The sequence below is a fragment of the Candoia aspera genome, chromosome 2, assembly GCF_035149785.1.
Source record: "Candoia aspera isolate rCanAsp1 chromosome 2, rCanAsp1.hap2, whole genome shotgun sequence".
Lineage (NCBI taxonomy): Eukaryota > Metazoa > Chordata > Lepidosauria > Squamata > Boidae > Candoia > Candoia aspera.
The window spans coordinates 56,687,966-56,709,349 of record NC_086154.1 but is presented as its reverse complement, the minus strand read 5'-3'; the positions used below and the strand labels follow the sequence as shown (position 1 = coordinate 56,709,349).

At 40.6% G+C, this 21,384-nt stretch overlaps 1 protein-coding gene across 1 annotated transcript in view; it reads right to left on the bottom strand.

The window, feature by feature from the left end:
* Nucleotides 1–2,940: 2,940 nt before the first annotated feature.
* LOC134489983 (inter-alpha-trypsin inhibitor heavy chain H3-like) overlaps nucleotides 2,941–21,384 on the bottom strand; it is a 41,894-nt gene continuing 23,450 nt past the window's right edge. Inside the window, exons 14-22 of the mRNA XM_063292859.1 lie at nucleotides 20,875–21,029; nucleotides 19,822–19,883; nucleotides 18,310–18,321; nucleotides 16,411–16,528; nucleotides 13,821–13,934; nucleotides 13,004–13,208; nucleotides 5,436–5,608; nucleotides 3,547–3,658; nucleotides 2,941–3,458 (exon numbers count right to left, since the gene is read on the bottom strand). Of these exons, the coding sequence (XP_063148929.1) occupies nucleotides 3,329–3,458; nucleotides 3,547–3,658; nucleotides 5,436–5,608; nucleotides 13,004–13,208; nucleotides 13,821–13,934; nucleotides 16,411–16,528; nucleotides 18,310–18,321; nucleotides 19,822–19,883; nucleotides 20,875–21,029 (1,081 nt within the window). The 3' untranslated portion in view covers nucleotides 2,941–3,328. The remainder of the gene's footprint in view (nucleotides 3,459–3,546; nucleotides 3,659–5,435; nucleotides 5,609–13,003; nucleotides 13,209–13,820; nucleotides 13,935–16,410; nucleotides 16,529–18,309; nucleotides 18,322–19,821; nucleotides 19,884–20,874; nucleotides 21,030–21,384) is intronic.

The window sequence follows — 21,384 nt, the reverse complement described above, 5'->3', positions numbered from 1 at the left end:
GAAACTCTGTAATATACTCAGCAGGAGGATAATAGACCTGCAGTTGCTCAAGAATAAACGTCCCTTGGTTACCTCACGTTTAATAATTGCGTTCCAGCCGATCACTAGTTCAAAAGTGGGAGGTGCTGAGGCCCTTTTTTTAGTCTTAGCCTTTAATTAACAAATAGGACCTCCCCACCCCCACCCCTTTACATGGCACAAAACTGTCCTAGCAATATCGTTTTTTCTACTTGGCCCATGACATTCAGGTTTCTGCCAGCTCATCAGTTGAGGCAGGCTTATGTCAGCCTTAGATGGACCACAATTAAAGAAGTATTTTCCCCCTTAGTCTGATACTGTCCTGTGGCAGCCTCAAGGTGGGTAAATCTATTCCACCTTGTCACCCATTACTTTGGAGGGAGATACTCACAAGTAGTAACTGGGTGTACCAGCAGGATAGAGATTGGCAGCAGAAATAGCAGATTTCAAGTCTCTGTATTTTCTGCCAATTGGAGGGTGAATGGCGAGCTCTTCAGTTTAGTCCTAAGTTGGAGAAACACTAATTTAAAGAATTTCCCAAAGGACAGAATTGTAATGGAAACTGTGATTTTAAAAAATGTTATCATTACCCCCACCCTTTTTTTTTCTGTCCACAGTTATTAGGCATATACAGCCTTCAAATTAAAATAATGGGTACTATTTCTAGGATTAGGATTCTTCTTTTAATTAAAGAGGGCCCTGGAGTCCCAATAAGTTGTTGCAATATTTTGCAGACTTCCAGGTGTCCTCATTTCAGAAACTGTAGATTCCTGCATTTTGTACTTGTGTCTGACAGAATGTCAGTATAAAGTACACCTTAGCATTATTTCAACTATCAATTGTGAAAAGTGTTTTTCCTCCTGGATGTGTAAGTTGCTATGCATATACATGTTCATATGATTCAAACAGGGATAATATGCAGATCTTAAACATGATATGGAAAAAATGATTGTGTTGTGTCAGTATGCTGCATGGACCCCTGGTTGGTGGGCAACAGGTTATTGGCTTACAAAATAGTCTCTAAATGGAGATCCTAGCTTGATAGAATAGCATGCATATGTTGGAGTAAAAGTAGGCTTTGGGTGTACTTTGGCCCAAATGTGCCAGAACTGACTGGTGTTGTCGTTACTGTTGGTATGGAATGCTACATATGGCACAGGTATAACTAAGGCTGTATAACTTAGTCTTCACCTTCTATATGATACTGAAAAGTGTTGTGCAAAAGCCTCATTTGACCAAAGTCGTGATGGATGCTAGAAGTAAATATTTATGGCCCCACTGATGATCCCTGTGGCACATGAAAGCTTGCAGGAGGTTTCCCACAGTGTGCAAGTTTAAGTGCTATTCATTGTTTTATTGATTGATCAAGGAATCTTTTTCTACAACTTCATTTCATTACAGGTACATAAGCATGGTGTTGAAAGCTATACAAGTCACACAAGTGTCATAATTCCTAATGAAAAGCACTTCAAAGAAATTTATCCTCTGGCAAAATGGTGAGAACATTTTAGAATTTTCCTATCTCTTTAGCAGAGTGATATAGATGAACATAGATCAAATGTTAGGTTTGTATGCCTGATTAAATATATTTTATATGAAAGAGCTTTCCAACATTTGATTACCCACATGGCATTTGCAGTTTGAAAGGATATATTTTGTCAACAGACACATCCTGAGAACCTTATGACTGGCTTTTCTGTTAGTACACTGATGGACCTGACTGGGTGTTCCATCACACCTGTAGACATTTGATGAACATTTGTAGGATCTAATGGAGGAGGCTCCTGCTTTATGAGTGCATGCCTTGGTTGTTTTGTGCTTATATTACTGCAATAGTCTCCTGGCAGGTGCTCCTGATTCCTCTCACCATCCCATAATCTTGATTCAGAACAGTGCCCTTTGGCTAGTCTTATATCATTACAGGTAGACCTTGCTTACCGAACACCTCATTTATGACTGTTCAAAGTTACGACAGCACTGAAAAATTAACTTTATGACCAGTCCTTGCATTTATGGCCGTTGCAGTGTCCCACGGTCATGTGATCACCATTCGCATGCTTACAACCAGCTTACAACAAGCAGAGTCAATGGAGAAGCCAGCAGTAAAACTGCAAGACACGGTCATGTGATGTCTCACTTAATGACCCACAGTGATTTGCTTAACGACTGTCACAGAAACGAGGTCATAAGCCCGTTGTGATTGCATGTTTCACTTAGCGACAGACTTGCTGGTAACCATTCTGGTTGCTAAGTGAGAACTCACTAAGCGAGAGTTGCTTGCTGAGATGGGCAGCTATAGAAATCGAATAAACAAACAAACAACCTATATATTACAGTGTTCTTCACTGGTTCCGTCTCTTTAGAGCTCCGCTTAAATTACCAGTCCTTGTGTTGGGAACCCTCACCCTACTCAGGATTTGTCTGCCAGTATTTCTCCCTGCAATCCTGTTTGTTCCTTACATTCTTCTGAGCAGGGGATTCTTTCTCTTCCCTGGAATCAAATTCTTCCTTTACACTGTCTCTATGAAAGCTTCAGGGCCATTAAAAGGGATTTAAAGAACCATTTATTTAACTAGGGGGTTAGATTATCCTCCCCTCTACTATCATTAATCTTAACAGTTTCAAATTCCTCTTTTATTTTAGTTATGCATATATATGGATTTATATGTGCTTGGTTGTATTGCAAGGCATTGTTTTAATTATGTACAGTTGTTATGTTTGGTTTGTCTTTGTTGCTAATGTTTGTTTAGGTTTGGCTGTTAAGTTGTGAACTAATTTTATTGGATTGGATTTTGTAATTAGGTGTCTTTCTGATTTGTACTGAGCCTTGGAAGAGCCATGTAAGAAATTATTATTACATGATGATGATGATTACCTGGTATGTATAGAATATGCATAAACACACATACATTTACTTGAAAATCTTGAAGCACAAATTTTAATAGCAGTTGGAAATATTATACAAAATTTTCTAAGATGTTATACAAAATTTTCTAAGATACTTAACATATTTAAAAAAATATTTTCCAAACATTATATTTTGTTTCATTTAACTACAGAGAAGAAACTATCAGAGCTAATATTAAAAACAGAGACATTTACCCTGTAATTAATGAAAGGAATGGAAGCCACAGTTTTGCAAATTATCTGGTGATTTGTGATTTTTTTGGGTAAATATATAGGACAGGAGTATTTCACTAAAGAGAAGAAGTTAAGATTTATTATGACTCTGCAGTCATTGGGCATGGGTGGCATGGATAATGATATTTTATTGTTTCAAAATGCCATAGCCATAGTTAAATCTGTTTGGCTAAAACAGACTAGGGACTATATAATCAGTGTATGTGCCATCAATCAGACCTTCTGCATTATTGTGAATAAACCAACACGGAATATTTGTGCCATGCTTTGAATCTTCTGTGTAGTCTTTTTGCCATCCCCTACAGGAAAACCACAGACAGTGAAATTTAAAAGGCAAACTTCATGCAAGTAAAATACCATTTCCACAATACTTGAATTAATGTTTACCTGGTGACTGTCAACTGGTGATTTTTAACAATCATGGTTGCATCTGGTTTCTCAGGACTAGATCCAGGATGGACTTCAAGTATAGTAAAATCAATTGGGTGAAAAAACTGACCTGAAGATGAAAGCAGTGACATCAGTTAAACTGTTTTCTAAAAAAAACATGTCAAGCTATTTACAAAATAGAAACTAAACAGGATATTTGTCTACTCAGAGGTCCTACTTAGCCAAGTTCCTGCTTCTCCCTATTATTAAATACTTGATTTGGTTTTTTTCAAGTAATTTTATTAAAGACTATAATTACAATAGTAAAAACTAATACAAACTAAAAGAAAGAAAAATAGAAAGAGTAAAAGATGCAAAGGGAGAATAAAAAGAAAAGACAGAAAGAACAGAAAAAAAAAGAAAAGTAAGAATATAGTAAAGAAAAAGAAAAGAAATCTTTATATACTTCTTTTCTTTTCCCTTACTATATTCTTACCTGACTTCCAACCTTCATCACAGGTAGTATAAACAATTTTAGTAACTTTTCATCTCCTCTTAGATTACAACAAATGATCTCTTTTTCCCATATCCCATCTCTTATCTATAAACAAATCCATAAAGCATCATCATTTCAGACCTGGTGTCAGCAAAAGTCCATTAAGGAGTATAACAACATATCTATTTTAACCTTAATCAAATAAACCAACTTTATATTCCTTCCTTTTACGTCTAACAATCTTAATCTTTAGTCCATTCAAATAATGTCATAGAACTTGATTCTTTTCATTTTTTCTTTGTCCCTTCTCATAAGATTCTTCAAAGCTTTAACAAATCTCTTTTGTAAGTCCAATATAGAAAAATTAACCAGGTCACTCTCTTGGTTTATTATTTGTATGTCCCTTTTAATTATTAAAACATCATCCGGTTTCTTTTGTATGTCCAGCGTAACATATTTTTCCACGACATTCTTGTAGCCTATCATTTGTAAATTCACTTTCAACTCAATCTCTGTCTTATCAGGTAAAACTTGTTCCTCTTCTATAACATCATTTAGACACAGTCTATCCATAGAGGCAAATATCACTGTTGACATTGTTAATATTAACTTTTGACTCCATTTTTTCAAAAGTGTCCTTTAATATTTCCAGTGTTAGCCATTCTGTAACTGTTAGTCAAGTTTATGTGTTCTTCTCCTTTAACTGAAGTGTTTAGTTCCCTCTAGTATCCTATTACTAAAATCTTATCTTGTTATGTTTTTTTTAAAAATTGAAAACAAAAGCATTTTCCCACGGGAAGGATTCTTTATAATATTTAATTTGTCATTTCCTTCTTGTCTTCTACTTTGGCAACTTCTATTTCATTGCTGCCTTTCATTATCACACAAATTTCTGTCCCCTACGTTTCCTACTTTTTTTCCCACAAAGTTTTGACTTTTTTCAAAACTAGGACATTGCACCTCTCATTTTGTGATGCTGTTTGCATGCTAGTGTGATATCATTGTTCAAAGGATAGCTGTCTTAGTATGAAGCAATAACAGAGATGTTCATCTTTCATCTTGGAAGTCTTCTGTGGAGTCAAATCAACTGTTTCGATATCTACATAAGTGAAACAGGTCAAGAAAGAGATTTAAGCCCTGTTTTCCCAGTGTACAAAATAAATTAACACATTTTTAAAACCTTATGAAAGCGTTACCAAAAAAGAGAGAAATGAATTGTATTTAATTAAGGAATCCAAGACCTGAACAATATAGAGAGTTGGTAGAACACTTGCTTGCTACTTTTCATCTTTGCAAATGCAGTTATTTTATGGAAGGAAGGAAGCTTCAATTAGTAGAGCCTTTCAGATTTAAATGAAATGAACAATTCCTTTTATCTTCTGCACATAAAAAATGTTGCACAAATTCCTACCTAATAAACCATGGGTATGTTCAGATAGTCTGTGACTGTCCACTGTATAGAACCCTAGAAAATCTCCATGTTTTGGGTTTTTCCGCCAAGCTTGATGTAAAATGATTACAAATGTTGCTCCTTCTCCCATAGATACTTCCAAACTCTTCTTCCGGATAATTTTCAAAGTCAAACTAGTTTGGATTAGAAAATGTGATAGAAACAGGTCAATGCAATGGTTTCAGAGTAGTGTAAGCCGGCAACCCAAGTCATTTTGATCACTGAGACAAGCAGAGCTACTGCTATCAGTTTACCCACACTTCTGCAGAGAAACTCCAAGTTTTGCAAGGCTTTCCCAAAGTCTTCAGAGGGATGGGGGTGGGGGGAGAAAGAAGTCCTATGAAATTTAGAGATATTCCAGAGGACATCAGATTTTAATGTGATCTCTCTACATGACAGAGGACCTATCTGCAGTGTACCTGTAAGCTGCTTTTGCCCTGAGCTCATGGCGGCTTGACTCTAAGCCAGCTTAAGACAAACCTGTCCAGACTGAGACATTTTGGCAGTCCAGAATGCAGGCTCCCTCAACAATTCCCCTGCTGTTGTGTTCTCTTAACTTTCTGCTTCTGGAAAGCAAGAAAGGTTGGGGATGTTATGACGGGAAGCAGAGGGTGGGCCATCTTCAGGGAAGATGCCCCTGGTGTTTGTTACCGGTGGCATGTTCTGGCCCTCCGGGTTCAGACCCAGGCCCTGGGCAGCAGATTCTTGAGGGCCCTGGTCTCTGGCTGCTGCTCCTTAATTCCAGGTCCGTTAACAACAAGGCCCCCCTCATATGTGATTTAATCACAGAGGAGGGGGCAGACCTGGCGTGTATCACTGAGACCTGGCTGGGCCCAGAAGGGGGTGTAGCCCTTTTGGAAATGTGCCCGGCTGGGTTTCAGGGCACCAGGGCAGGGGAGGAGGAGTGGTGGTTGTCATCCGAGAGTCTCTGGTGGCCTTCAGGGGTCCTGCTCCACAAGTGGCCGGTTGTGGGACCCTGTTCTTCAAGTTGGACTCCCGAGAACAGTTGGGAGTGTTGCTACTGTACCAGCCTCCCTGCTACGTAGCAACCTCCCTGCCTGAGCTGCAGTGGAGTTCCCCAGACTTACGGTTCTGGGGGACTTCAATCTACCTTCCCTGGGGCAGGCCTCAGAGGCAGCTTGGGAGTTCATGGCAACCATGGCAGCCATGGGCCTGTCCCAGATTTCTTGTCGCAGCAGTGGCAATGTAATCTGAGGGGAGAGCCACATCTGTCCCCATTGTCATGGTCAGATCACTCCCTGGTGACCCTGAGATTCTCCTATGCTGCCCCCCTCCGCAGGGAGGCAGGACCTATTCGGCTGGTCCGCCCCTGGTGACTGATGGACCCAGTGAGGTTTCAGAGGAAGCTGGGGGTTATACCCCATGATCTGCTACATGGTCCAGCAGAGGCCCTGGCTGCTGCCTGGAATAGGGAGGGGCCCAGGGCCTTGGACAGGATCACACCTGAGTGGCCTCTCTTGGCCCATCGAACCCGGCACTCCCCGTGGTTTACGGAGGAGTTGAGGGTTTTGATGAGGCTTAAGAGACGTCTAGAGTGCCGCTGGAGAAAGACAAAGACTGAATCCGACCGAACACAGGTTAGAGCCGCTGTTAAGGCCTACCTTGTGGCAGTAAGAGCGGCGAAACGCCAATATTTCTCCACTCTTATTGCATCCACAGAATGCCGCCTCATGGCCCTGTTCAAGATCAAATGTACCCTTTGGGGGAAGATGGGCCCAGTCGCCCACCTACAGGGCCGTGCAGAAGAGTTTTCTGAGTATCTGCAGGATAAAATCGCTTGGATTCGCTCCAAGTTGGACTCCAAGCACAAAGCAGGGTCTGTGGAGATCCCAAGGGAACGTTCTTGCCCAGTTATCTGGGAACAGTTTGATCCTGTTGGACCCGAGGATGTGGACAGGATCCTCCAGATTGTGAATGCCACCACCTGTCATTTAGATCCATGTCCCTCCTGGCTGCTGAAGGCAGCCCGGGAGGTGACATGTGGTTGGGTCCAAGCAATGGTTGATACATCTTTGTGAGAGGGGGTATTTCCGGCTGCCTTTAAGGAGGCGCTGGTGCACCCCCTCCTCAAGAACCCATCACTGGACCCGAATGTGCTGGACAATTTTCATCCAGTCTCCCACCTCCCCTTTTTAGGGGAGGTGGTTGAGAAGGTGGTGGCGTTGCAACTCCAGAGGATTCTGGATGAAACGGATTATCTGGACCCCTTTCAGTCCAGTTTCAGCCCAGGATATGGGATAGAAATTGCATTGGTCGCACTTAGGGATGATCTCTGGTGGGAGAGGGATGGAGGGAGTGCATCCATCCTGGCTCTTCGTGACCTCTCAGCGGCTTTCGATACCATCAACCATGGTATCCTTTTGGGACGGCTCAGGGAGTTGGGGGTGGGCGGCATGGTTCTGCACTGGTTCACCTCCTTCCTCCAGGGCCGTTCCCAATTGGTGGTAATTGGGAGCGAGAGATCTGACTTTCGGCCCCTCCATTGTGGGGTGCCACAGGGTTCGGTTCTCTCTCCTCTCTTATTTAACATCTACATGAAACCACTGGGCGAGATCATCCATCACCATGGGATGAGGTATCATCAGTATGCTGATAATACCCAATTATACATCTCCATCCCGGGTGAGGTAAGTGATGCAGTGACTGCCCTGTCTCAATGCCTGGGGGCTGTAGGGGCCTGGAGGGGAACAACAGGGTTCAGCTGAACCCTGGTAAGATGGAGTGGCTGTGGGTTGATGGCTCCTTGGTTTCCGGGAACTTGTCATCTTTAGTGCTGGATGGGGTGGCACTGCCCCAGACAGACCCGGTGCATAATCTGGGGGTTCTTCTGGACTTACAACTCCTGCTCACAGGGCAGGTGGCAGTCGTGGCCAGGAGGGCCTTTGCTCACCTTCAGGTTGTGTGCCAGTTACGCCCATTCCTGGAGTGAGAGGCCCTCTGAACAGTCACTCATGCCCTGGTCATCTCCCATATCAACTACTGCAATGCGCTCTATATGGGGCTACCCTTGAAGAGTATCCGGAAGCTTCAACTGGTCCAGAATGCAGCCGCGCAGGTTATTTTTGGTGCACCTAGATCGGCACATATAACACCTTTACTGCGCAAGCTGCACTGGGTGCCAGTTTGCTTCCGGGTCCAATTCAAGGTGTTGGTTATGACCTTTAAAGCCCTACATGGCATGGGGCCAGGCTACCTGAGGGACCATCTCAGCCCCACATCATCGACCTGCCCCACCCAGTCAGGCAGAGAGGGCAAGTTACGGACCCCATCGATAAGAGAATTCCATCTGGCAGGGTCCAGGAAGCGGGCCTTCTCTGCAGTTTCCCCCACCCTTTGGAACATCTTGTCCCCAGAGGTGAGGCAGGCGCCTTCACTTCCCACCTTCAGGAGGGCCCTGAAAACCTGGTTCTGCCATCTCGCGTGGGGTGGGAAGGTGGGTAGCCATTCATGGGGTTGGCTCATGCCTTAGAGCCCCTCCCACCTGACCAGAATTTTTAACCTCTTGGATTTTATACTTATTTATATTGTATTTTATATTTGTAAATTCTTTTTATAAGATCTTAATTGTTGATTATTATAGTCTTAATTATATTGTAAACCGCCCAGAGTCCCTCTTTTGGGGGAGATGGGTGGTAGCAAAATTTGAATAATAAACAAACAAACAAACAAATAAATAAATTGCCAAGTCCTTTCCTTCCCATGGGCAGGTCTTCCTGGTCATTTATACTTTTATATGTCTCTGTGTGTGCACATGTCTGCATCAGTATGAGAAAATGGAGCAGGTAAACACTGTCTGCCATCCTGTCACATGGCCTCTCAGACGTACAAGCTACAGCTGGAGGTGATCAATTCTTTTGAGGAAAATAGCTGGGAGCAAACTGCATCCTCCCAGAAATCCAGATGGCCCTGACCCTGTTGGCCTTTCATAAGGCGTTAAAGAGTTGGTTGTTCTCCTAGGCTTTTGGGCCAGGGGTTATGTGAGCCCTGTGGGCTGATTTGTTTGGTTCCAGTCCTTGGAAATACTTTGGCCACATAATGAGAAGACAGGACACCTTGGAGAAGATGATGATGCTAGGGAAAGTGGAAGGGAAAAGGAAGAGGGGCCGACCAAGGGCAAGATGGATAGATGATATTCTAGAGGTGACAGACTCATCCTTGGGGGAGCTGGGGATGGTGATGACCGACAGGAAGCTCTGGCATGGGCTGATCCATGAAGTCATGAAGAGTCGGAAGTGACTAAACAAATAAACAACAAAATTTTTAGACCTTGCATATATGTTTATTTTGTTGGTTCTGATTGTTTGGTTTTTTTTAAAATTGTCCTTCTGTTTTGGTTTTAATCCTTTGCTCACCACCACAAAGTACTGTATTGTGAGATGGGCAGCTATATAAGTTGTTTAAATAAAGAAAGAAACAGATAAGGTATACACACAGAGATAGAGAGAGAAAGAGAGCTTATCTCATGGAAAGGGGGAGGAAGCTGAAATGGGCTAAGGAGCTGAAAACAGTCCTTGGTGCTCTTTGAGCTTGGTTGTTTGCTTGCAGACATTTCATTACCTGGCTAGGTAACATCATCAGTGCGAGTGAGTGTGGGGCTTGCTCCTTGTTTATATACAGTAGCTTGCCCCTGTTGGTATGGGGTGTGGTTTTCCCCTTGGTAGTTCCTTGATTAGGGTGTTGTTTTTTGCTTGATTGTTTGTCTGGTGCTGATCCCTGCTTATCTGGGAATAGGCTGCTGGAGGGGATGTGTTCTCGTCTTTTTGTTTCCTTCCTAAGGTTTTTATTATCTCTTTTGAATGATGTGTTGATGTGGTTTGTCTCTATGAGAGCAAATCACTTGCACTGATGATGTTACTGGTTGGGCAATGAAGCAAGCAAACAATCAAGCTCAGAGAGCACCAAGGACTCCGCAGTTCAACCCTGAGCTACTGATACGCTCTTCTATTGGAGCTGAATGGAGTTAGTGTTGTGAGATGGAGAAGAAGTCAGGGGGCAAACAAAGTGGAACTTAAGCAGTTTTAGCAGCTGAAGAAACACTGGTTCTGGGGTGGACCAGAGGCCACCGAAGAGGCTTCCTGGGTGAAAGAGGATCACTGATGATGGAGGAGGGCCAGGGTTTGAGAGATCATTCTAGCCTGTACAGATTTCCAGAGGGAGAAGATCAATGTTCTGTTAGCCACAAGAGGTTACCAGCTATGTTTTATCTGAAATCCTACATTAATTTGTATGGGAATTGAGTCATAGCTACCTACTTAACAATAGCTCAGGATAGGCACTGACTTCAGAAACACTGCTTTGCAGGCAGGGAAATAGTTAATTCCTGAATGGCAGGGTATTTAGAGTCATATAGGGATTTACTGCTTTTCCTGCAATCCAGCCAGAGGAGTAAACAGGGAATGAAGGTCTGTTTGTTTAATGTACTTTAGCTGCATGTCACTTACAGAGCAATCTAGTCTCAAAAAAACAAACTTTTCTATCTTTAAAATATTATAAATGAAAAGAAAAATTCTGAACAGTTTTCACAAGACAGTTCTTGCATGTTGTGTTTTGTGTGTTTGATACTTCAGCCTCCCCCAACTCCCATAACAAGATTCATTATCTATCTCTCTATGCAAAACTAAATTAAATGTATAAAGTTAAAGCATTAAAACACATATAACATGCAGCACAGCAACCAGTTTTAAAATAAAATTGTATTTTCTCTGCTTTTTCTGAGTAACATCTACTACAGTAACATTTACAGCAGACTTTTCTTACTAACATAACATTTTAAACCCTTGCTTACATGCAGCAAAACCCTGGTTTGAACAGGGATGGCAGGTTTTTAATCTCAATGTGCTATTTTTCTTTCCTTGCACTACCTATTTTGTTGCTATGCTGCATTTTATAATATGCCCATCAGTCCACTGTTTCATTATCTTTCCAGTCACTTGAGGGAGCAGAAAAATAATGAAAACAGTGGGAAGAAGTGGAAAAATGAGGCACTGGCGGATTTATTTTTTTAGAAAGCAGTGGAAAAGTAGATCACTCAGAGGAAGAAAAAAAGTACTAATAGGTTTCAAACCAGGAACATTCTGCACATAAGGCAAGTGTTATAACCACTATGTTAGTAAGGATGACCTGCCGTAAGCGAATCTGTGACAGATGCTATTCTGGAAAAGCAAGAAAAGTGTGGTGAAGGGGTATTCCTGCCTCCATGAAGCAGCTAAACAAAGGGCAGGAATTGGCCTAGAAGAAAGCAAAATGCTGCAGAAAAAACAGACAGCAGTGCTGAAGCCAAAAGAAGCTGGAAAACACCACACCGGAAGGAGAGCAAAAAATGTGCCTGGAGGGTGCACTGTGTGGGGGATGAGGACAGGTGATGTCATCCGTTCAATCGTCCAAAAATCATTGGTGGCCTATACTGGCAATTGAGCAACCTGGCAGTGTGCATAAGCCCCTGGATCCAGTTAACGGGTGGTTACTCCCAGTCTGGCCCTCCAGCCTAATCCAATCTAACCGAATGTCAGCAGCCGTGAATGACTTTGACTGAGAGCTGCTGTTTGTTCTGTGTTTTGTTTTTTAAAGTGAGGCTGTTATTGCAGTACTTCAGACAAAGGTAAATGAGAGCCATCGGTGATACTTTACATCCTGGCATCAAGCCAGCCAGTGAGAGAATCTCCCCCGATTTGTATGGTTCAGCCTGGCTATGGGATGTTAAGTACATGGTAGGTTTTAGGTACTTGGCAGAGTCCATGTTTGATCCTAAAGCATTACGCTAACAACCAACACTGGGTGCTGAAGAGAGAAGGATGTGCCAGTTCTGGCATGGTGATTTCAGGTCAGCGTGGGCTCAGACAGAAAGGAGCAGAATGTGTGCCCTTTTCCTATCACTCAAGTTTGTTCTCTAAAATAAGATCACAGTAGTGTATGTCTGAAAGGACAACTAGCAGCACAGGGGCAAAATCACATCAGTTACAAGGGATAATTTTGAATGAAAAACGTAACTGTGATTCTGTATACACGCGTTGGAGTACATTCTAATGAATTCAGTGGGCTTATTTCTAAGGGGATACTAATACATTAGAAATGAAGAATGCTTCGTATTTTTAAATCTCTTATGCATAGTGTTACTGCCCCTTTCTACCAATCTTCTGTATCATCCCCTTCATTTCTTGCACTAGTTAGATGTAGCAAAATTATCTGATGTTTGTCCCACTGTTACACACACACACACACACACAGATTGTCTCATGGAGTAAGTACAGCTATAAAGTATATTCAGATACCAAGGCCCCAGATCTCTATTTAACCATGAAGTTCAGGTTAGTCATTATCTTTCAATATAGCCTACTTCACATTCTTGTTGTAAGGTTAAAAAGGGATAGGAGTGTGATGCTGCCCTTACCTGCAAGAGCAGAATAAACATGAAATTAATAATAAAATAAAACACATGGATGGTTCAGCTTCCTTCTTTGAGTTTCTTGACACAAATCTACCTTATTTTTAAATGTGATTTAGGATCTTACGTGGGGTGTAGTAAGGTAACTTCATCCAGCCATGTGAATGTCATCTGCTTGGTGCCATTGTGTAGAATGATTTTCTCAGGAGTTATTTCAAGTTTTAAATTCAGTTCTTCACTGAGAATCCCGAGTCTACCAATGTAACTGTTCTGTGGCTGGGCATCATTACTGCTCATCTTATTCCCAATCAGCTGTCCATTGATAGTAATACCTTAAAAAATAAAAAGGATGAAGAGAAACTCCATTTTTAGGTTTCTTTCAAGGAAAGCAATTTGATTTTATTATATAAATAATATAATTAAAGGAAATCAACTATGATCAAGCAAGCAGTTTTCAGTGGGTAAAGAAATGTATTCATGCAATGAAATAGTATATTTTATGCACTGCAAAATCACTGTAATAATGAATCTGGCCCTTTAAGTTCTGTGCCTCCCCTGTTGCGCAGCCTGCTCTTTGGGAAGGTATTTATCCTCTCCCCCACCCCCCACATGATTTGGGTGGCCCCAGTCTTGCTGGCCTTTTGTAAAGCTTTGGAAACATGGCTCTTTCCTGCAGGCATTGGGCCATGGTGTTAGCTGAGCCTCTTTTGTAACAGTAGAGATTATGATTGGTGATTGCCTTGGTTGCATTGTATTTTCTAATTATTACATTTTGTGAGGGTTTTTTTTTTTTCTTATTTTTCATATGCAACCTGCCCAAAGTTGCAATTTGCAAGTGTGGTGGCCATATAAATTGATTAAATAAATACACAAACAGCTGAGTTAATTCTGAGGCAGCAGATGACATGAGAAACCTGTGTCTGTGCAGGATCATTTCAACTTACCTGTACCTGGGTCCCTGATTAGGTTTAAAATTTTCCCTGGATCTTCATAAATGTTAAAACAAAGAGCATCGTCTTTTTGTGGTACGTCTATGATGAAATGTGGATCACCATCAACTGAAAAGAGAAATGTCCATTTGATCTTTGCTTCTCATACAAAGATTGTATAAAATTATGCCTTATGATAGGTTTCACCCCTTTTATCTTTAATGTCATTAATGTATTCAAAAAAGACTCCAAACTCAAGTGTTTGAGTCCACATATTGTGGTCAGCCATGGTTTATTTTACCATTATTTGTTAAATAAGTCCCAGATGGCTAAATACACATCTCACTGTTATAAGCCATGATTAACAGTCTACAGTTGCTATGTGGCTTTAATTAAATTAAGTTCACATGGCACTCTAAAGCCAAATAGATCACACTATGGGTTAACACTATTATTTGTTTAGATTTCACTCTGCCCATTTGAGGTTTAATTCCAAAGCTATTTTAGTGAAACTTTCTGACAAAATTATATCTCCCATGAATCTGGTTCACATATTATTTCCGTATGTAGTCTGCAGTGGGGTTTAGGAAAATGCTTTAGATTCATCTACTAACCCTTTTTTATACAAAAGTTCTCTTGTCCATATCCTAGATTTTTCTAACCAGTGTTTGCTATGATCAGCGAACCATCTGATTAACTTTCTGAATGAGATGATGAAAGTTTACAGGTAGTCCTCACTTACCAACTATTCGTTCAGCGACTGTTTAAAGTTATGACAGCACTGAAAAAGGAGATTTACAACCGGTACTCAAAGTTCCGGCCATCACAGCACCACCCCCCAGTTACATGATCACGATCTGGGTGCTGGACAACCGACTCGCACTTATGAAGGTTGCAGCATCCTGCAGTCACATAATTGCCTTTTGTGATCTTCCTTACCAGCTTCCCACAAACAAAGTCAATGGGGAAGCCAGCAGGGAAGGTTGCAAGTCACTCCAGTAAGTCATTCGCACCCTCCCCTGCCTGGCAGCAGCCACCCGGAACTTGCTTTGTTGTTGTTTATTCGTTTAGTCGCTTCCGACTCTTCGTGACTTCATGGACCAGCCCACGCCAGAGCTTCCTGTCGGTCGTCAACACCCCCAGCTCCCCCAGGGACGAGTCCGTCACCTCTAGAATATCATCCATCCACCTTGCCCTTGGTCGGCTCCTCTTCCTTTTGCCCTCCACTCTCCCTAGCATCAGCATCTTCTCCAGGCTGTCCTGTCTTCTCATTATGTGGCCAAAGTATTTCAGTTTGGCCTTTAATATCATTCCCTCAAGTGAGCAGTCTGGCTTTATTTCCTGGAGGATGGACTGGTTTGATCTTCTTGCAGTCCAAGGCACTCTCAGAATTTTCCTCCAACACCACAGTTCAAAAGCATCGATCTTCCTTCGCTCAGCCTTCCTTATGGTCCAGCTCTCGCAGCCATATGTTACTACGGGGAACACCATTGCTTTAACTATGCGGACCTTTGTTGTCAGTGTGATGTCTCTGCTCTTAACTATTTTATCGAGATTTTTCATTGCTCTTCTTCCAAGGATTAAGCGTCTTCTGATTTCCTGACTGCAGTCAGCATCTGCAGTAATCTTCGCACCTAGGAATACAAAGTCTTTCACTGCTTCTACATTTTCTCCCTCTATTTGCCAGTTATCAATCAAGTTGGTTGCCATAATCTTGGTTTTTTTGAGGTTTAGCTGCAAACCAGCTTTTGCACTTTCTTCTTTCACCTTCATCATAAGGCTCCTCAGTTCCTCTTCGCTTTCAGCCATCAAAGTGGTATCATCTGCATATCTGAGATTGTTAATGTTTCTTCCAGAGATTTTAACTCCAGCCTTGGATTCCTCAAGGCCAGCTTGTCGCATGATGTGTTCTGCGTACAAGTTGAATAGGTAGGGTGAGAGGATACAGCCCTGCCGTACTCCTTTCCCAATCTTAAACCAGTCTGTTGTTCCGTGGTCTGTTCTTACTGTTGCTACTTGGTCGTTATACAGATTCTTCAGGAGGCATACAAGATGACTTGGTATCCCCATACCACTAAGAACTTGCCACAATTTGTTATGGTCCACACAGTCAAAGGCTTAGGAACTTGCTTAACGGCCCACAATCCTTGCTTAACAATGCAATGGGGAGTGCCGGGATTGCCATTGTTAAGCAATGCAGTCATGTGACGTTGCGCTTTACAACTACATCACTTAGTGATGGAAATTCTGGTCCCAATTACCGTTGTTAACTGAGGACTACCTGTAAATGGTTTGGCAAGGCAGAATTTGCAGGCCATGCTAACTAAATTATTATATGCCAGTTCTCATGGAATGGCAATCCATGGTTAGAGAAAACTAGAAAACAGAAAGAGGATATTTCATGTGAAAAAGGAGTCTGTTCACCACTCTTTTAGCATAATCCTAAATTCCAAACCAGATGGGACCCGTGTATTTCACTAGTGTTTGATGATCAAATAATCCCAGTATAAAGTGCCCACTAGCAGAGTTTAAAGTTTTTGAAGCTCAGGAACCTCTTCCATCTCCTTCTTTCCATTTGCAGTAAAGAAATCAAAGCAAAACTTACCACTTGTATACCTGTGAGAAGGCACTGGTGAGCTGTACGATGGATAAGCAGGTGCAGCTGATGCTGCTGCATAGAAAGAAAAAGGAAAAGAGGTTACACAACTGAAATCAGGGTAGCTCTATATGTTTTACCAACTTTAAGAGTACTGAATTTTCGTTCCAGTTTTCATCCTGATTTTAACAGAGCTCAGCACAGTTTCAGTGAACTTCAGCCCTATATTACACTTCCATGTGACTGTTTTGTAATTGTAAAATCTCTGCTATTATCAAATAAATTAAAGGAAGGGGAAAAAATGCACACAATAAAATAATCAAGAATAACCCTGCATGCATCAATTAAGAGATTCCAATCACTTGATAAAGGAAAGTCATTCAAGAAGGGCTCAATAAATCTGCACTGATACACTTGAGGAATTTCTGTCAAGGGTCTTTAATTAACTGCCCAAAATCTATAATGGGTCATCTTGGGCATTCCTATTGGTACAATTCTATACTGCCAATATACCTGCCAATATATGTGCTGCCAATTTATGAAAGACCTCTCACTTAACAAGGAAATGAAAATTAATTGATCATCTCCAAGAGAATATTCTGCAGGCGGTCATGAATATGGAAAATCCATATACCAACATTTCCCTCAAAAAACCAACTTTCCTTTTTAGTTTGTTACTTTACGCTTCTCTTTTTCAAATTACTTCCTTTTTGTGTCCCCCAGATGCAAGGTTACAAGGACTGAAAGGTGGTCAAATTAGGTCTACTAGATCTCGACTACAAAAATTTTATGAGACCAGTGAAATACAGGAAACTTTAACTATCCGCTCCCATCTATTGGTTGTCTAGAATCTTACAGTCCAGATCTGGTAGCTCTAGTAGAGCTGAGGTAATACCTAGCAGGAACTTGGTAATTTCATTATGGCAGTTTATTTCAAACACTTGAAGGATATTCCTGAAGTATGTCAATGCAATTTAGCCGTACCCTTCTGTAAGGTTTCCCCAATGGGAAGCAACCCTCCTCCAAGGGATCGACACTCACCACAATAAAAAGGTGGATTTATGGCTGAATAAAAGCCAGATTCCAAGTGAAAGGACATTCCATAGGTGGTCAGAAGACTAAATAGCTTAAAACAATGTTTGTTGTCAAAAGACAAGCTCATGGAGGCCAGGTCTCTTGGAGACAATAAGCAGTTATATCCATTCATTTATTTACAACATTCCTTTACATGGCCATTTCTCACCAGAGATTTCAGAGTAGTTTATAACTTAAAGAACCATTTTTATAGGAACATAATAACATTCAAATCCAATTGGAAAAAAGCAGTAAAGTGTTCAGTTTCACAGGCAGACTGAGTATTATGCAAACTGAAACACAATATATGTTACACTGGCATTGAAATAGTCAGCTGTTCAAGTCCAGGGATATTTACAATCTTAAAGCTATAAGCTTCTGAATTAAGTTCTGAGATGGGGTGAGAATATCTAGGCAGTATAGTTGCCTTTGGGCCTTTAGATTTATGGAAATAGGTCTTTACATTTTTGCACTCTGTTTAACTAGACAGAAAATTGTTAATGTAAAAACAACTCCTCCTCCTCCTCCTCCTCCTCCTCCAATGTGGAACTGATATAGGAAGCTTTGGGGCATTTTATATATTTTGCTTAATTATAGTTTCTAATACCTACATTTTAAAAAAATCCCAAGAAAATACTGCATTTTCTGTAACACTTTCATTGTTAATTTGGAGCAAAGGATGACAGGCCTTCATTTTAACCTGAGTTTTTTAAAGAATATTACTGTTAGCAGTATTTTCAATCAGTATAAGAGAAATGTCACATACAGAAATAATTCTATCCAATTCCTTTTTAATGAAGTGAATGGCTTCAGAAATACAGAATTGCCACTTACATTGTCGAGTAGCTGCAAATGAAAGAACACAAAGAATTACATTAATGTGAATAAGGAAAAGAACCCATTATCCCCACTTTTCTGAAGTGTCATTTTACTATTAGGAATTTCTACAGCTGGATTCCTGAAGGATCAAGATACTGAAAATCCAGAAAATCTTCCAGTGTTCAAATAACTTCCCTCACCTACTTCTTCACATGCATTCTAAGTATATTTATTTATTTATTTATTTATACACACACACACACACACACACACACACACACACAGAGAGCATGACTTTTTATTTTACATTTTTAGTATGCACAATTAACAAACAAACTTTATACTTAAAGAAAAAAATTAATTGAAACCAAAAGAAAAGGGGAAAAGATTAGAAAAAAACAACCCCAAACAAAGAGAAAATAAGGAAAAAATACTTACATGTGACCAATAGTCACTGGTTTACTAATAAATACACTACTATAAAATAATCAGTATAAAATAAAATTTTTGTGAAATTTCACAAAATCGCTGCTATAATAAAACATATTGCTATATCCTTTGATTAGCAAAAAAATACTGTCTTTCCAAAGTAGATAGATCACACATTTCCAACAACCATTCCTTAACATCTGAAATAACATTACTTATCCAATTTCTCAATATGATTTTTTAGCCACCCCACATGCTTGACCCAACTAGCAAACTCACTCTATTGTAATACAAACCCACCCTTTGGTATGTGTGCTGTGATGTCACACCCATATATGAAAGGGTGGAGCTTGTGGTGCATTGCCCCAATGCTGCTTTTGTCAATTTGATGAACGCAGCCAGCTCCTGGGAACAGCTGTGATCCAAACCAAATGTTTGCCCATCCACGTGGCCCTCTGTGACATACAAAATACGAGTCTTGAAGCCACACCATTGGGAGCAATGGATCCCAAGTGCCATTTAATTATTTCACTTAAAGTAAAAAAAAAAACTTAAAAATTATAATAAAAGGCAAACTTACCCTCAGCTGTTCCAACAATGAATAAGAAAGCAGCAAAACAAAAAGAATGACTATTTTAGAGACATCCATTCCAATATAAAGTGTTAAAAGAGAACATTATTAATAAAATATTGTTTTGATAAACACAAATGTTCAGCAAGACTGTGCAGCCTTTACGGTGCTGTGAAATAAACACTTGTCCCTCTATAGACTTGATCAATTATACCATTTCTTGAAAATGAACCTTCCTGTGAAATAGGCTTTCTGCATATCCCAAGCACCGTGTGTACCTCCTTGTTCATAGACTGTGGGCAACAGAATGTTGGCTTGCAATGGAGCCACTACTCTAGATTAGAGATCCTGACTTGCATGGAGTAGCATGAACATGCCTGAGGGAAAACCAGACTTTGGTTGCATACTGGACAAAATTTACCATAACTGACTAGTACTTTCCAGACCATTAGCAGGGAGTGTTGCATGGCTATGATTAAGGTTGGTAGCACAATCTATATCTTTTCTATATTGCTCAGATGTGTTACAGTATATGAAATCTTTGATTGCCCAAAGTCATGTAGGATGATGAGAGTCAAGAACTGTAGACCTGTAGATTTTTGAGATTTGGAACATAAGAGAAGGAAATGGTGAAGAGCAGGCAGGCAGGCAGGGAGGAGAATAAACATGACTATGAGAGAAAGGGGAAGGGTTTAATGTTCTGAATAAAAGTAGCCTGTTCTTCTGGAGTGGAGCTGATGAGTAATGCAGGGAAGTTAAGGTGTGGGTTAATACACTGAAGTGGATTTGTTATATAGAAAAAGTGATTGAGGATCAAATCACCAAACAAATATATGAAGAAAGAATGAATGGGTCAAGAAGAAAGGGAAGCCTAAGAATGCCATGATGGACAGAGATTAGTTCCTCAAAAAGGCTGAGGTAAGATGTAAAAAAATAAAAGGCAGTATGAAGTGATGCCTGGACATAGTAGAATCTATAAGGGTATAGAAAGCTATAGTAAATGGTGTTGAGGTAACCTAGATATAGCTATATTTAATTTTCTTTTTCTTACATCATGGCTTAACTTCCTTGCTTACTATTTCTTGCTTTTTTTCTGTGCTTTGCCTAATAATCCCTACTCCAAAAGGCAGTAGCATGACAGGTACATACGCTTGTAGATTTTCCTCTCATATTGGAGCTACCCGGTCTGGGCTGCAAAAATCCAAATAACCACCAAATGGCAGAGATACAGAAAACTAGCTCTGTTGTCATCTTATGGCTATCCAGGTGCCCATAGCCCAGACTGGGCTATAAGCCAAGAACAGATATTTATTTATTTATTTATCACATTTGTCACCGCCCATCTCCTCCGAATGGAGGGATATATTGTAAGACTGAGCAAATCCTTCAAAAGGTAATTCAGAATATGTAGGTGTCCATAAAAGTATTGCTTTCTGAATCATTAAAACAGCGGCATTCTTTTCCAGGCTTATGTGGCTGCTTCAGGCTATCTCCACATGGAAGTCCAGCTATTTCCCATATGTGGCAACATCACTAGACCCTTTTTCGGTAACACTTCAACAATTACTAAGTATGTATACCTTCTAATGGCTTGTCAGCAAGTGCAGCTTTATCGATATTGTCTTCTGGCTTTGTGACCACCATGGATGTCAGAGGAGTCACAAACTTGTATTTCAGAGACATGTCCAGGGCTTTGGCAGTAAGATTAGCCTTTTCATCTCCCTTTGCTGAATTCCTAGATGAAAGAACAACACCTAATACGTTACTTACCACAAGATGTTTTTACAGCCAATGGCATAAAGGCTGTCTTTATTTTTTTAAAGGATGCAATAAATACACAAAAGATTATCAACATCTACAATATTAACCAAAGCTCTATGTTCAAAAGCAGTAATAATTTGACAATTAAATACTGGAGTCAAGTAAATGAAAATGGCTGTTTCCATCGTATCCTGAGCGTATCTTTTGTGAACATTTTGCAGGAACTTTGCTTGAACAAAAGGAGCCAATGCCGTATTCTTAAAGCTGTAATGATTTATTTATTGGAAGGCAACCCCCAGATATTTTAGTTCATTATACAATACTTTCAC